The 15,193-nt window shown below is 39.5% G+C and overlaps 1 protein-coding gene across 10 annotated transcripts in view; it reads left to right on the forward strand.

Annotated features, from left to right (window-relative positions):
* Positions 1–15,193, forward strand: part of DTNB (dystrobrevin beta) — a 244,825-nt gene that overhangs the window by 192,016 nt on the left and 37,616 nt on the right. For all 10 annotated transcript variants that reach the window (XR_016395508.1, XM_022574276.3, XM_022574279.3 and 7 more), the window contains 2 exons: positions 9,886–9,971; positions 10,842–10,955. Coding sequence is in view for 9 of the 10 variants with exons in the window: in XM_022574276.3 (XP_022429984.1) it covers positions 9,886–9,971; positions 10,842–10,955 (200 nt within the window). In the remaining variant the exon portion in view is untranslated. The remainder of the gene's footprint in view (positions 1–9,885; positions 9,972–10,841; positions 10,956–15,193) is intronic.

Genomic DNA, 15,193 nt, shown 5'->3' on the forward strand with positions numbered 1-15,193 from the left:
TCAGCCATACAAAATAATGAAATACTGCCATTTGCGGGACTTCCCTGGTAGCACAGTGGTTAAGAATCTGCCTGCCAATGCAGGGGACACAGGTTCGATCCATGGTCCAGGAAGATTCCACATGCCGTGGAGCAACTAAGCCCACGCATCACGACCACTGAGCCCATGTGCCACAACTACTGAAGCCCGTGCGCCTAGAGCCTGTGCTCCGCAACAAGAGAAGCCTCCGCAATGAGAAGCCTGTGCACCACAACGAAGAGTAGCCCCTGCTCGCCACAACTAGAGAAAGGAAAGCCCACACGCAGCAACAAAGACCCCATGCAGCCATAAGTAAATGAGTAAATAAATAAATAAATAAAAATATATTGCCATTTGCAGCAACATGGATGGACCTAGTGAATATTATGCTTAGTGAAATAAGTCAGAGAAAGACAAATTCTATACAATATGACTTATATGTGGAATCTAAAAAATGATACAAATCAATGTATATACAAAAACAGAAACAGTCTCACAGACATAGAAAACAAACTTGTGGTTACCAAAGGGGAGAAGGAGGCAGGGAGGGACAAATTAGGGATATGGGATTAACAGATACAAACTACTATACATAAAATAGATAAGCAACAAAGCTTTACTATATAGCACAAGGAATTATACCTATTATCTCATAATAACCTGTAATGGAATATAATCTGCAAAAACCCTGAATCACTATACTGTATACGTGAAACTAACACAATATTATAAATCAACTATACTTCAGTTTAAAGGAAAAAGAAGGAAGAAGAAAATGCAAATTACCAATATCAGGAATGAAATAAGGGACATACTACAGATCCTATAAACATTATAAGGATGATAAGAATATTATGAACAACTTTTTGCCAGTAAGTTTGACAACCTAGCTGACGTAGACAAATTTCTTGAAAGACACAATTTAACAAAACTGACATAGAATAAATAGAAAATCTAAATAGTCCTAAATCTGTTAAAGAAATTGAATTAATAATTAACTTCAAAAATTCTAAGCTCAGGGACTTCCCTGGTGGCACAGTGGTTAAGAATCTACCTGCCAATGAAGGGGACACGGGTTCACGCCCTGGTCCGGGAAGATCCCACATGGCGTGGAGCAACTAAGCCCGTGTGCCACAGCTACTGAGCCTGCACTCTAAAGCCTGCAAGCCACAGTTACTGAGCCCGTGTGCCACAACTACTGAAGCCTGCATGCCTAGAGCCCGTTCTCTGCAACAAGAGAAGCCTCCGCGATGAGAAGCCTGTGCACTGCAATGAAGAGTAGCCCCCGCTCACCGCAAGTAGAGAAAGCCCGTGTGCAGCAACGAAGACCCAACGCAGCCATAAATGAATAAATAAATAAATAAAAATTCTAAGCTCAGATGGCTTAATTGTTGAATACTATCATATGTTTAAGGAAGAAATAACAATCATAACAATCTGGCACAAACTTTCAGAAAATAGAGAAAGAAGTCATTTTATCAGGCCACTATAACCTGATACCAAAATAATACAAGGGCATTACAAGAGAAGAAAGTTGATGGCCAAGTCCTATCATGAACACAGATGCAAAAATCCTTAACAAAATATTAGCAAATTGAATCCAGCAATATGTAAAGAGGATAATACTCCATGATCAAGTGAGGTTTATCCTAGGAATGCAAATTTATTTAACACATGAAAATCAGCCTATGTAATTCACCATATTAGCAATTTAAAGAAGAAAATTATAATATTTCAATAGATGCAGAAAAAGTTTGTCAAAATACAATGCCCATTTTTGATAAAACTTCTCAATACCATAGGAGTAGAAGAAACTCCTTTAACCTGGTAAAGAACACCTACAAAAACCCTATAGCTTATATGACACTTAAAGGTTAAATTTTGGAATATTTTCCCCTAATATTGCAAACAAGTCATAGATGTCTACTTCCACCACCTCTATTCAAAATTGTTCTGGGGGTCCCAGTCAGTGCAGCATGACAAGAAAAAAGGGACATAAATATTGTAAAGGAAGATGTGAAACTGTCATTATTTGCAGATGACCTGATTCTATATAGGAAGTCCTAAGGAAAGTCCTACAAGAACACTACTAGAACAGATACATGACTTTATAGCAGTGTTGCAGCATACAAAGTCAGTATATAAAAATTGATTGTATTTCTATCTACTAGCAGTGAACAATTAAGAATTAAATTTAGGAAAAATAACATTTACTGTAACATTAAAAACCATCAAATACTTATGGATAAATTTAATGAAAGATGTTCAAGACTGAAAACTATAAAATATTGCTAAGAGAAATTAAAGAAAACCTAATGAATGGAGAGATATAGCCATATTCAAAAGGTTCAGTATTAGTAAAATGGTACATTTTCCCTAATTGGTCTATAAATTCAGTACCAATCAAAATGCCAACTGATTTTCAAATATATTTAGAAAACGAAAACAGTTTTGGAAAAGAGCAAAGTTGGAGGATTCAACCCTACTTGACATCAAGTCTTACTCTAGGGACTTCCCTGGTGGTCCAGTAGTTAAGACTCCACACTCCCAATGCAAGGGGCCCGGGTTTGATCCCTGGTCAGGGAACTAGATCCCACATACTGTAACTAAGAGCCTGCTAGAAGAGCCCACACGCCACAACTAAAGATCCCACGTGCCACAACTAAGACCCGGCACAGCCAAATAAATATTTTTTTAAAAAAAAGACTTACTCTAAAGGCACAGTAATCAGGAAAGTATGGTATTGGCAAAAGGATAGGCAAATCATCCATAAAATATATGCACACATATAAGGTCAAGTGACTTTCAACAAGGCACAAAAGCAATTCAATTGGGAAAGGAAAATCTTTTTAACAAATGCTGCTGGAACAACTATTTATCTGTATGAAAAGAAAGAACAACTGTTTGTATGAAAATAAAGAACCTCTACCCCTACCTCACACCATACATAGAAACCAATTTGATATATATCATAAACTTTAAATGTAAAAGCTAAAACCATAAAGCTATTAAAAGAAAACAGAAAAATATCTTTATGACCTTGGGGCAGGCAAAGATTTCTTAGAGAGGTTATAAGAATCACAAACCATTAGGTCCAGTATTGTTCTGGAGTGAAATTAGACAGGACAGGCAGGCCAAGATCTCGCAGGACAATATTCTACAGTGTTAGTTTTAGAAATGTGTACTAATTTATGTTTACTTCTTCACAGGGAAAGAGAGTTATGAAAGCTGCCAATAGAGTTTTGCTTTGTTTCTCTCTCAAAACGTAATTTATTCTTTTGGGTTTGTCTAGTCTTCAAAATCTTTTCCTTGAGAATCTAATACTAAGGCATACATCTGACTCTAACATTCCAACTCTAAAGGTTAGTGAAATGGAACAGAATAGGGGGAAAAAATGTCTGGGAAAAAGACTAGTTTTATTTAATTAGTTAAACCCTATACATGCCCTCAATCAGTCACAAATGTTTGTTATTTTAGAAATTAAAATTTATAAATAACATTAAATTTTTTGAAATGGAATAGCATTGTGGTGGATTTTTTAAATTAAGTACATGTAACACCATTATATAGTCTTGTTGACTTTACTTAGTACTTTTTAAAATTTCTAAGTAAAAGCTCCAAAGCCGTTTGACCCTGAAAAGTAGATCCTAGTACTCCTTTACTGCAAACAAGATAAATCTGTTTACACCTGATAGTTTCTGATGCCAGTTCTCTAATTCATGTGAAAATAATTGTTAGAATGGTCTTGAGACTAAATACTGATATGGCCCCTTTCATCTTATTTTCCTAAGCGTAGCTATCTTGTAAATATTGGGCCTCTCAGGAAGGATTCTTCTTAACTAGATTTCTGTTAAACAGAAGGCTTCTAACCTGCTAATCTCTCACTGATACAAGTGCTTTGCATAAAGTGGGTGTAGTGCTCAAAAGAATTTATTTATAGCCTGCCAGATAGGCTTTGTATTGATTTTTTTTTTTCCAAAAACCTTCTACAAGAAAGACCATTAAATCATTTTAGCAGCCGGCATTACACCCTGTGAAATGCTCCAGCGTCAGACCCTCACATCTCCCCAGGTGGCAGACATGGCCACTGAAACCTCTTCAGGCTGACCCTCAGATAGAAAAATTGTAGGTTGCTTAGATGAGCCAGGAGAGCTAATTTGTTTTCCTGAAGTGCCTAAATTCCATTTTAAAACAACAACTGGCTTCCCTGGCGGCGCACTGGTTGAGAGTCCACTTGCCAATGCAGGGGACATAGGTTCGTGCCCTGGTCCGGGAAGATCCCACATGCCGCGGAGCGGCTAGGCCCGTGAGCCATGGCCGCTGAGCCTGCGCGTCCGGAGCCTGTGCTCCGCAGTGGGGGAGGCCACGACAGTGAGAGGCCCGCGTACCGCAAAAAACAACAACAACAACAACAAAAATACAGTGTGTGGCAAATCATGGTAATAACAGCAAATCTTAAATTTCATCACAAACATCACTAGCATTAGATGTAGTCAGGTGGGTTTTGTTTATTAAAAAATTTTTTTTTTCTTTATGAAAATATTAAAAACTCATTTTGGAAAACTTGGAAGAAAGGTGAAAGGAAAGGGAAACCATTGTCCATTGTCATGCTACCTACATTTACACGTTTTTGAGATTTTTTTTTCACATAGACCAGTCCCGGACTTCACAGCCTCATCATCGTGTCAGCTGCTCCACCCATGCACCATTCCAGAAATGTCCTTACGGCTTCTTAGAATTAAAGATCAAGAGTATTTTCATGTGGTCTTTTGCACACATTTAATGACTTAAAACCCCTATAAAATAGTCATTGTCAAACCTGGCTACATATTCTAATCTTTTGTGCAACACTTAAAATATATGTAGATTCTTGGCCTTGCCTTAGACCTACTGAATCAGAATCTCTGGGTTTAGTAGGGTCCATTGATTTTAGTTTAAAAAAAAAAAAAAAAAAAACTTTCAGTCTTTTGATTTACAGCTAGCTTGGGAACCACTCTCCTAAAAAACATTACTGGGTTTTTGAGAGAGAGAGAGAGGTATTAATAATCCATAGCCCTCCAGTTAGTCTAAGCGAGGTTGAGATGATGGGAAGGCTGCCCTTGGGATGCAGTGAAAGTCTGGTTGATATCAGGCACATCTCTGTGGAACTCATCCTGCCAAGTTCATCCAGATGGGAAACTTCCAGTCTCTCTTTTGGAGGCTCCAGAAATGCATACCAGCAGATTACAGTTTGCTGACTATGTTGGCTTTCCTTGGTTTTATATTTGCCCAGTTTTGCTCAGTGGGGTCTTGTTCCTTATCCTGTGTTTTTCAGATGTGTCTCTATCTCATTAAAGATGATGGAGCTCTGTGAGATTACCTAAACCTAAGAGAATACTAGTGTAACAGAGGAAGGGATCCTCTTCACATCTCTTTCCATAAATATTCCCATTTTACAGACGAGAAAATAAAGGTATATAGTAAAATAAAGTAACTCAAGGTTTACATGCGACTAAGTAGCAAACGCTTGGATTCTTAAGTGGTCCACATACTTCCATTCTTATCCCACTACAGTAAATCCTCCACTTAGTAGCCAAAGCAGTGTTTGTTTTTAGTAAGCTTCATTATAGAACAATTTTAGATTTACAGAAAAACTATGAAGCTAGTACAGAGAGTTTCCATATAACCCATATTCCGTTTCCCCTATTATTAACATTTTACCTTAGTATAGCATGTTTGTTGCAATTAATGAGCCAATATCAATACATTATTATTAACTAAAGTCCATGCTTTACTCAGATTTTGTTAGTTTTTACCTAATGTCTTTTCTCTGTTCTGGGGTTCCATCCGAGATACCACATTACATTTAATTGTCATATCTCCTTAGGCTCCTCTGGTCTGTGACAGCTTCTCTGACTTTCCTTGGGTTTTTTTGTTTGTTTTTTATTTATTGAAACATAGTTGATTTACAATATTGCATTAGTTTCAGGTGTACAGCAAAGTGATTCAGCTATATATATAGTTATATCCTATATGATAATATATATGATAATCCTATATGATATATAGGATTATTTTCCATTATAGCTTATTACTGACTTTCCTTATTTTTGATGACCTTGACAGTTTTGAGGAATGTCCCTTAATGGGGGTTTGTCTGTTTTTCTCATGATTAGACTGGGATTATGGGTTTTGGGGAGGAAGAGATAAGTGCTATTTTCCTCACATCACATCATACATATATAGTATCAATGTAACTTATCACTGTTGATGTTGACCTTGATCACTTGGCTGAGGAAGCTTTTGTCAGGTGTCTCCGACATAAAGTTACTCTTTTGTCCCCTTTCCACTCTGTCCTTTTTGGAAGGAAGTCACTATGGACAGGCCACGCTTAAGGAACAGGGAGTTAGGCTCCACCTCCTTGAGGGCAGAGTATGTACATATGTTATTTGGAATTGATTCCATGTTTCCCTGTTCAGAATCCTACAGTGGCTTCACACCACATTTGGAATGGAATGGAAACTCCACTGCATGATGAAAAGGTCCTTCATGATCTGGGCCCTCCCAGTTTATCACCTATCCCTGCCTCATAGCTGCACCACTCCATCAGTACTGACCAGAACACACCAACCTGGAGCACTTGTAGGCCTTTGCCCTTCTTTCTGCCCAGCAAGCCCGACCCTCCCAACCCCCAGACCTTCACCTGGTTTGCTTCCTAAGTTCATTGAGTCTTTCATAACTATCTCATTGAAAAAATCTTCTGTCTCAATTTATTCTGTGTCATAACCCTATATTTCTTCATCAAATTGATCACTACTGACGCCATATATATATATATCATCTACATTTATTTATTTATTTATTTATCATTCTCTCCCAATATAATGTAAGCTACATGAGGGTAGAGGCTGTATTTTATTCACTAATGCATCCCTAGTTTCTGGAATAGTATCTAACAGATACTAAGTGCTCAGGAAATATTTGTTGGATAAATGAATGAATGAACTATCTAATTTTTGAAAGAAATCATCTTTAGGGATCTTTTGGCTAAAGTAATCTATGTCTTTATAAACTGTTCCCTCTTTTTCCCTTCAGTGTCCTGGGGGCATTTTAGGAAGGGATACCTGGCTTTTTTTTTTTTTTTTTTTAAAGGAGTACTGTGGTGTCTAAGATAGTCAATAAATAAAATCCTACATTTCTCTGTTATTTAGTGTACACTCAACTGTGTTTGACATTTGTCTGGGTGAAATAAGCCATCATTCAACTGTCCACTGGGAGCTCCCTGCTGTTACGTCCAGGTGGAGGAGCTAGGGTGCAGGCTGCTCCAGGTGGGACTGCTGTCTAAGGGTTTGAATCTTTTTCCGCCCCTACTTCTTTGTATTTGAGTAACAATGCTTCTTGGTGCCAAAGAATCTTTCCTGGTTAGGAATCACTATTGATAATAATTCTTGATTCCTATGTTAACTTCCTCTTTGAAAGATGCTTCAGCATTGCAGTCAGACACTCAAAACTAAAAGGATTCTTTAGAAATTTCCAGTGAAATACTGTAGGGTTTTTTGTTTTTTGTCATTATATGAAACAAATTCCTTTCAGAGCTCATTTCCTCATCCATAATTTTCCCTGGTCCCACTCTCATAAGGAGCCATTAGTTTTAACTCTAGTCTTCAGGAATTGTAAACCTATTATTCATAGCAGCTTTACTCTGAGGCAAGCCATTTTTCTGAGGTCCAACTCAGGCTCTCACAAGACTGAATAGAATATATAGAGAACTTGCTCAGTTGACTGCTGGTCTACTCTTCTCTGGAGGAAGAAAGATCAGGTTTTTTCCTTTTAAAGAAGGAAATTAGTTGGTAATTTGATAAAAGGCTCCCACCCAGATTTGCTATGCTATTTTGCCCCTGTTTATTTAGGAAATTTCACATGAAAAGAATTACTTATTGCATCTTTAAACTCTAGACAGGAAACAGGGTTTCTGCTTCATTGTAGATCATGTTTTGGGAAGAACCAAGAATACCTGGAGTGAAGTGTAACTATACCAGAGCCTTCATTAAGAGCTTCCACTCTGGTTAATCAATAAAAGGGAAATGTCACCTAGTTATCCATTTTCCTATTTGTGGCCTCTCCCGTTGCGGAGCACAGGCTCCGGACGCGCAGGCTCAGCGGCCATGGCTCACGGGCCCAGCCGCTCCGCGGCATGTGGGATCTTCCCGGACCGGGGCACAAACCCATGTCCCCTGCATCGGCAGGTGGACTCTCAACCACTGCGCCACCAGGGAAGCCCGGCTTCCATATTCTTAAAGGAGGTATAAGGGTCAGACCCAGTAGTGAATATACAAATCAAAACCATAATGACTCCTCCAAAGAGGATATATAGATGGCCAATAAGCACATGAAAGTATGCTTAACGTATTAGGGGAATACAAATCAAAATCACAAGATACCATTTTATACTCACTAGGATTACTGTGATCAAAAAAATGGACTATAACAACTGTTGGCAAGAAAGTGGAAAAAATGGACCCCTCATATATTACTAGTGGGAATGTAAACTGCTACAGCCATGTAGGAAAACAGTTTAGCAGTTGCCCAAAAGGCAGTTACTATATGACCCAGCAGTTCCACTGTTAGATATATACCCAAGAAAAATGAAAGCATGTCTCTACACAGAAACTTGTCCGCAAATGCACATAGCAGCATTATGCAAAATAGCCCGCCAAAATGGGAACCCAAATGTCCCTCAGCTGCTGAATGGATGAACAAAATATGATATATCCATATGGTGGACTATTATTCATCTATAAAAAGAAATGAAGTACTGATACATGCTACAACGTGGATGAACCTTGGAATCATTTGCCAAGACAAAGAAGCCATACGTAAAAGATCACATACTGCATGATTCCATTGGTATGAACTGTCCAGAATAGGCAAATCCATAGATAAAGAAATTAGATAAGTTGTCACAAGATGGTGGAGGGGAAATGGGGAGTGACTGGGGGTTTCTTTTCAGGGTGATGAAAATGTCCTGGAAGTAGATAGTGATGATGGGCTCACAACCTCATAAATATAGTTTAAAACCACTGAATTATATACTTTAAAAGGGTAGGTTTTAAGGCATGTAAATTATATCTCAATTTTTAAAAAAACCCACAATTAGGTACTTCACGCCCACTAGGATGGTTAAAACCAAAAAGACAATGACACGTATTGGTGAGAATGTGGAGAAATTGGAACCCTCATTCATTGTTGGTGGGACTGTAAAATGGTTCAGCCACTTTGGAAAACAGTTTGACACTTTCTCAAAATGTTAAATACAGAGTTAACCATATAACTCTGGAATTCCACTCTTAGGGATTTACCCAAGACAGATGAAAACATGTATCAACACAAAGATTTGTAAATGAGAGTTCAGAGCGGCTTCATTTGTGATAACCAAAAGCTGGAAACAATGGAATACTATTCAGCAATAAAAAGGAAGGAACTCCTGATGCATGGAGCAACATGGATGAACCTCAGAAATACCATGCTAAGTGGAAGCCTGCATGTTGTATGATTCCATTTATATGAAGTTTCTAGAAAAGGCAAAACTGTAGACAGAAAGCAGATCACTGGTTGCCTGTGGTTGGGGATGGGAGTGGAAGTTGACTACAAACTGGCATGAGGGAACTTTCTGTGGTGATGAAAGATGTTCTAAAACTGGACTGTGGTGATTGGTTTGCATAACTGTTTAAATATACGAAGACTCATTGAATTGTACACTTAAAACGGGTGGATTTTATGGTATGTAAATTATACCTCAAAAATCTGTTTTAAAAAAAATCAACAGTCCATCTGGGCCTCTGGATATATTTGAATAAAAAAAAAAACCTTTCTTCTTCCTCACTGTAGACCCGTCCTCCCGCCGACTTGAGCTTTAACTTTGATGCCAACAAACAACAAAGACAGCTTATTGCAGAACTGGAAAACAAAAACAGGTAAGAATGCAGAGGTCGAGCCAGTTTCTGAAGCCCAAGATTATCACGTGAGTATCTGATTCTCATTTTCCTTGCAGTCTAGGTGGGTTTTGACCACAAAGGAAGATCCCACCTCAGTGAAGATAGGCCAGCCCAAGTCCAGTACATGCCCTGGACACTAATTTGTATATCTCTGCATGCTGTTCATTCTGGTAGTCCAAAACCCCGCTCAGGTGCTCTCAGGTAGATTCTTTTTCTCACCCACCAGTGTGTTCCCCTCCCATTCCTTTCTCCACTCGACTCCCAGGAGCCTTTGCTGTGTCTTGTCATCTTGTCCTGGCCCACGATGCAGCACGCGACTGTCTGGTCTCTCACTAAAAAGCCATTTACAGGCTTGGCGACCAGACAACACACCATCATGCACTGAAAAAGCAGAAACCAGGACAAGGAGATTGGTCATAATGTAACAGGCACAGTGGAGGAAGTGGCAACCATCAGATCTCGGGGTGGGAGTGGGGTTCAGGAGAAGAAGGGAGACAGAGGAAGACGAGGGGAGTTAGCACAAGTCTTGCATTAGAAGGTTGCAAGTTCCCCCCAGACAGGAACAGACTCTTCTATTGATAGTTGTCCTTTTTCTTCTGTGGAAATTTTTCAAGTTCTTGAGAAGAGGGTTTGTAGGACTTTTTCTACCACAAAGCATTGTTTCATCGAGGAAATACCGAGTGCGGCAATTTTAAGACGGTGTCCATTTCACATCTTGGTCATTCAGAAACAATCGGGACAAGATTGGTAGAGGCAGCACAACTAGAATAAAAACTTCTAACGGAAGAAAAGAGAGGGAGCGAGCTGTGAAGCCGCACGTGGCCATCTCTTTTTCATCCATCTCTCTAGAGAGATCCTGCAGGAGATTCAGCGTCTCCGTCTAGAGCATGAGCAGGCTTCCCAGCCCACCCCGGAGAAGGCCCAGCAGAACCCCACACTGCTGGCAGAGCTGCGGCTGCTGAGGTAAGCGGGGAAGCTGCACCACTGTCCCCAAGTTACAGTCTGCCACAGTAGGAGTTCATATCCCAGGGAACCAAACTAGTGGGTTAGAATCTGTTTATCGGTTTAACTCGTCATGTTAGAACAAACAGCTAAAGCATTCCACTCATTCTGTTACTGCTTCAGATGTTTGAGTCCTTTTATTAATCACTGTGAGATTTCCTGCCTTCATTTCAGAACTAGGTGAACACCAGACGCAGTGTTTATACTTTTGTGATTGCTTTAGGGAGACCATTGTGCTGCACTCAATCTTCTTATCTTGCAAATTAGTCTGACTTTAGAGACTCCTGGCAGGAGTAACGCTCTCCCTGTCCTTTGAGTATGTTCTTCCGCGCTTCATAGGCAGGGCAGGATTCCGTTGCGGGAACTCCTCTGAGATGTGAAACCAAGTGGGAATCCCTCGCACCGTGGCTGTGGTACCTTCTACCTCAGCATAAGTATAAACTGTCTCAAGGATCGAGAGACTAAGGACGTAGGATCAGGATGGGGGTAGAGAGCAACTTCAACTCCCACTTGGTGCTGTTTTGGAGGGAATGAGGGCATCTTCCAGGAGAGTATAACGTGAGCGTGATCCGAGCAAAGTTATTAGGGTCTTATTTCCTATCGGTCTTAGAAAGATGTGTGTATACTCTTTGTAAGCGAAGACGTTATGGAAACTAAGTGAGTGACTTGATTCTCACCAGACCTCTAGATTTCCAAATAGTGGGTTCTTTCTGTTTAGGTTGTAACATTTGACATTCTGCAGTTGATTTATAACGTGCAGTCACCTGGGATTCTGCATAGCCGAATGTCCTTTCTTAGTTCTTCCTTCGGCTTAGGTCAACTCATCAAGAATTTAAACCACGCAGATGAAAATCATTAGAGATACAGAGATTCCCATTCTCCTAAAAATTCATTTTAGTTTCTAAATTGATTAGAAACTGGGCTGAGATTTTGGTTGCTCTGGGTCCACTGTCACACATTTGAGATGTCAGCATGGTTGGTGTCACACTAGGGAGGATGGGAAAGCAAAAGCTGCTGACTCAGGTAGAGCATAACTCTAAGCTATCAGTGTAAGATACAGCTGTTCTCTTTCCTCACCTCAGCTCAGGCACAAGTGACTATTTTGTATCTAGAAAAGCAAAAAACTGTCATACTTTAGTTTAACTATTGCTGGAACTAGGATTGCTGAAAGGGCTTCTTTATGCTAGAGGGATCTGAAAAAACTGTAGATTTAGTAGGCAAAGGGCTGAATCCAGCGCTGTGACATAAGGCAGTAAGAAACAGGAATTTAATCTAAATACAAGGAGGGTCTAAATCCTGAGAAATCAGAAAGTATTTCATCTCAAAAGCAGCTTGTATACCACTGAAAAAAGAGTGACTGTTTAATAAGTTTGCCAGATCAATTGGTCATGCATAAGGACAAACATATTGGCTCTCTTCCTCACACTATATACAAAAACACCACCGGATGGATTAAACATGGAGACAAAAATGTTAAAACTTCTAGAAGAAAACATAGGAGAGTTTCCTTAGGGTTTTGGAATAGAAAATATAATTTCTCAGAATTACTAGCCATGAAAGAAGTTGGTATATTCATCTATATTAATATACGAACTTTTGTTTATCACAAGACACATAGAGGGCAAAATTCATTTGTAGGTTCTGACATCCTTCTGGTTTTGATGAATATACATGAATCCAGGAACTGCCAACACCCAGCTAGTATAATAAAACAAGATAGAGAACTTCATCCTTAGGGTTAGTGGTTATGAATCCTGACCACCAAGACTGTCTTTTCCCCCTTCATTATTTTTAACGGTATGTTTGTTATTATAATAATATATGACAAATGTGTGAGATATGAAGCATAATGATAAAATGAACACCCAGGAACTCACATCCTACTTGAGAATTCATATATTGCTAAAGCCATGTCATCTGTAAAAGTGCCCCCCTTATTCCACTTCCTTGCTTCTGCCTTCCCCACAGAGCTAACCTCTATCCGGAATTTGGTTTATCATTCCCTTGCTTTTTTTTTTTTTTTTTAATATTTACTTATTTATTTATTTGGTTGCACCGGGTCTTAGCTGCGGCACGCATGTGGGATCTAATCCCCCGGCCAGGGATCGAACCCAGGCCCCCTGCATTGGGAGCATGGAGTCTTAACCGCTGTGCCACCAGGGAAGTCCCAATTCCCTTGCTTTTTAAAACAGTATTGTCAAGTATGTGTGTATGCCCACGTGATAAAGTGTCTAATTTTGCTTTTTGTTTTTTGAGCTTTATAGAAATGGTATTCCATGCAGTCTTCTGGGACATTTTTCCCCCTTAATATTACTCTTTAGGAGCCTTCCGTGTTGTTGCATGTAGCTGTAGTTCATTCATTGTTGCCACATATTATAATTATTTGATCATGCACAGCACAAAGAAAGAGTACTGCATCCAGGCTTGGGGGTTCAGGGAAGAAAGGCTTTCTAGAAAGTTGAATGAGTCAACTCCTCCTTATTGAGTTTATACCTGCACTGGAAATTTAGGGAGTATGAAGACGAGAAGACAATGATTGTATCTTAAAAATTTATAATCTAGTTTTGGAAACAAAACTTAAAATAATTTGCTAGTCAGCTAAATAATATTGTACAATGTTAATAAATAGTATGGATATTAGAAGAAATGTGAGTAGGGAAAGGCACACACACACACTCACACACACACACACACACACACACACACCCAGGCTAGAAGCAATTTGACGCTTGAAAGTGCTGGAATTCGGGCTGGACCATGAAAGGTAGGTGTGGTTTGAATGGCGTGTAGGACAAAACATTTAAGATTAGAAGCAGAGTTGGGGTTCAGCAAGATCCCCCAATAAGTATGACACATTTCAGACAGGAGAAGGAGTCTTGGAGCTAAGAATTTGTTTTCAGTCATCCAGTGAATTAATCTTTAGAGTGGCAATGATGGGAGATAAAATTAGTTGGATAATTGAGACCCGATTCTGAGAGCCTTAAGTGATAGGTCATTGGAAATCCTTGGAGGGCTTCAAATAATGATTTCATTAAGTTCACTAGATGTTAATTGAGTCCACACTGGATGCGTGATATTCTCTTAATCATTAAATATATGCAAAGGCGAGTAAGGTCATCCCCTGACCTCAAGGATTCTGCATCATGGTAGGAGTGACAGCAATACAAGGTAAAATATATTAAGTGCCACAGAGAAGCACCAATTACTATGTGATTAAATAAGCAGGATCCTATACCTACTGAAGTAATCAGGAATAGCTTCCTGGAAAGAGTGACGTTTGGGAGGGACACTAAGGAGTGAATAACATTTGGAAGAGAGTAGGGGAATACTCGTAAAATGATGCAGTCTGCTTAGGGAAAAGTGAACCATGGCTGGAGGTCCAGACATGGAAGGGAAAGGGAGGTAAGGAACTAAGGATAGGAATGTAGGTAGGGTCTGGAGCAGCACTCTCTGATAGAAATATAATGTAAGCCGTATGTGTACCAAAAATTTTCTAACAACCATGTTGAAAAACAAAGGAAATAGGTGTCACTAAAATTAATACTATCGGGCTTCCCTGGTGGCGCAGTGGTTGAGAGTCCGCCTGCCGATGCAGGGAACATGGGTTTGTGCCTCGGTCCGGGAAGATCCCACGTGCCGTGGAGCAGCTGGGCCCATGAGCCATGGCCACTGAACCTGCATGTCCGGAGCCTGTGCTCCGCAACGGGAGAGGCCACAGCAGTGAAAGGCCCGCATACTGCAAAAAAAATAATAAAAAATAAAAAAAATTAATACTATCTTTTATTTAACCTGTGGGAATAGAAAGATAGACATGTGATTTCCAAGAATCATCTGAATTGGGTGACTGATTGAATATAGGAAATGAACAGGAAAGTATCAAAGAGGACTGAGTTTTTCAGCCATGACAGATAGAAGAAAAAGTAGGAGAGAGAGGGAAATTGAGAAGAGAACCATTTAGGGAGGAAAGTCTCAAGTTTGGTTTTGGACAGATTGAGCTAGACTTGTTGACATGAAATGTGTCCTCAGGGAAACAGAAATCTGTCCTCAGAATTCTCTTAGACACAGAGTCGTCCTGATGTCTGTCATACTTTTGGAACCTGATGTGTGGTTCTGGAAGCACTGACTCCTGAACCCTGTCTTCCCTGAGCAGCTTTCATACATTTTTTTCCACTATTAATTTAAATTTGGACTAGTTTTAT

The sequence above is a fragment of the Delphinapterus leucas genome, chromosome 13 (genome assembly GCF_059928025.1).
Source record: "Delphinapterus leucas isolate spDelLeu-1000000601 "Yukka" chromosome 13, BTC_Dleu_Yukka2, whole genome shotgun sequence".
NCBI lineage: Eukaryota > Metazoa > Chordata > Mammalia > Artiodactyla > Monodontidae > Delphinapterus > Delphinapterus leucas.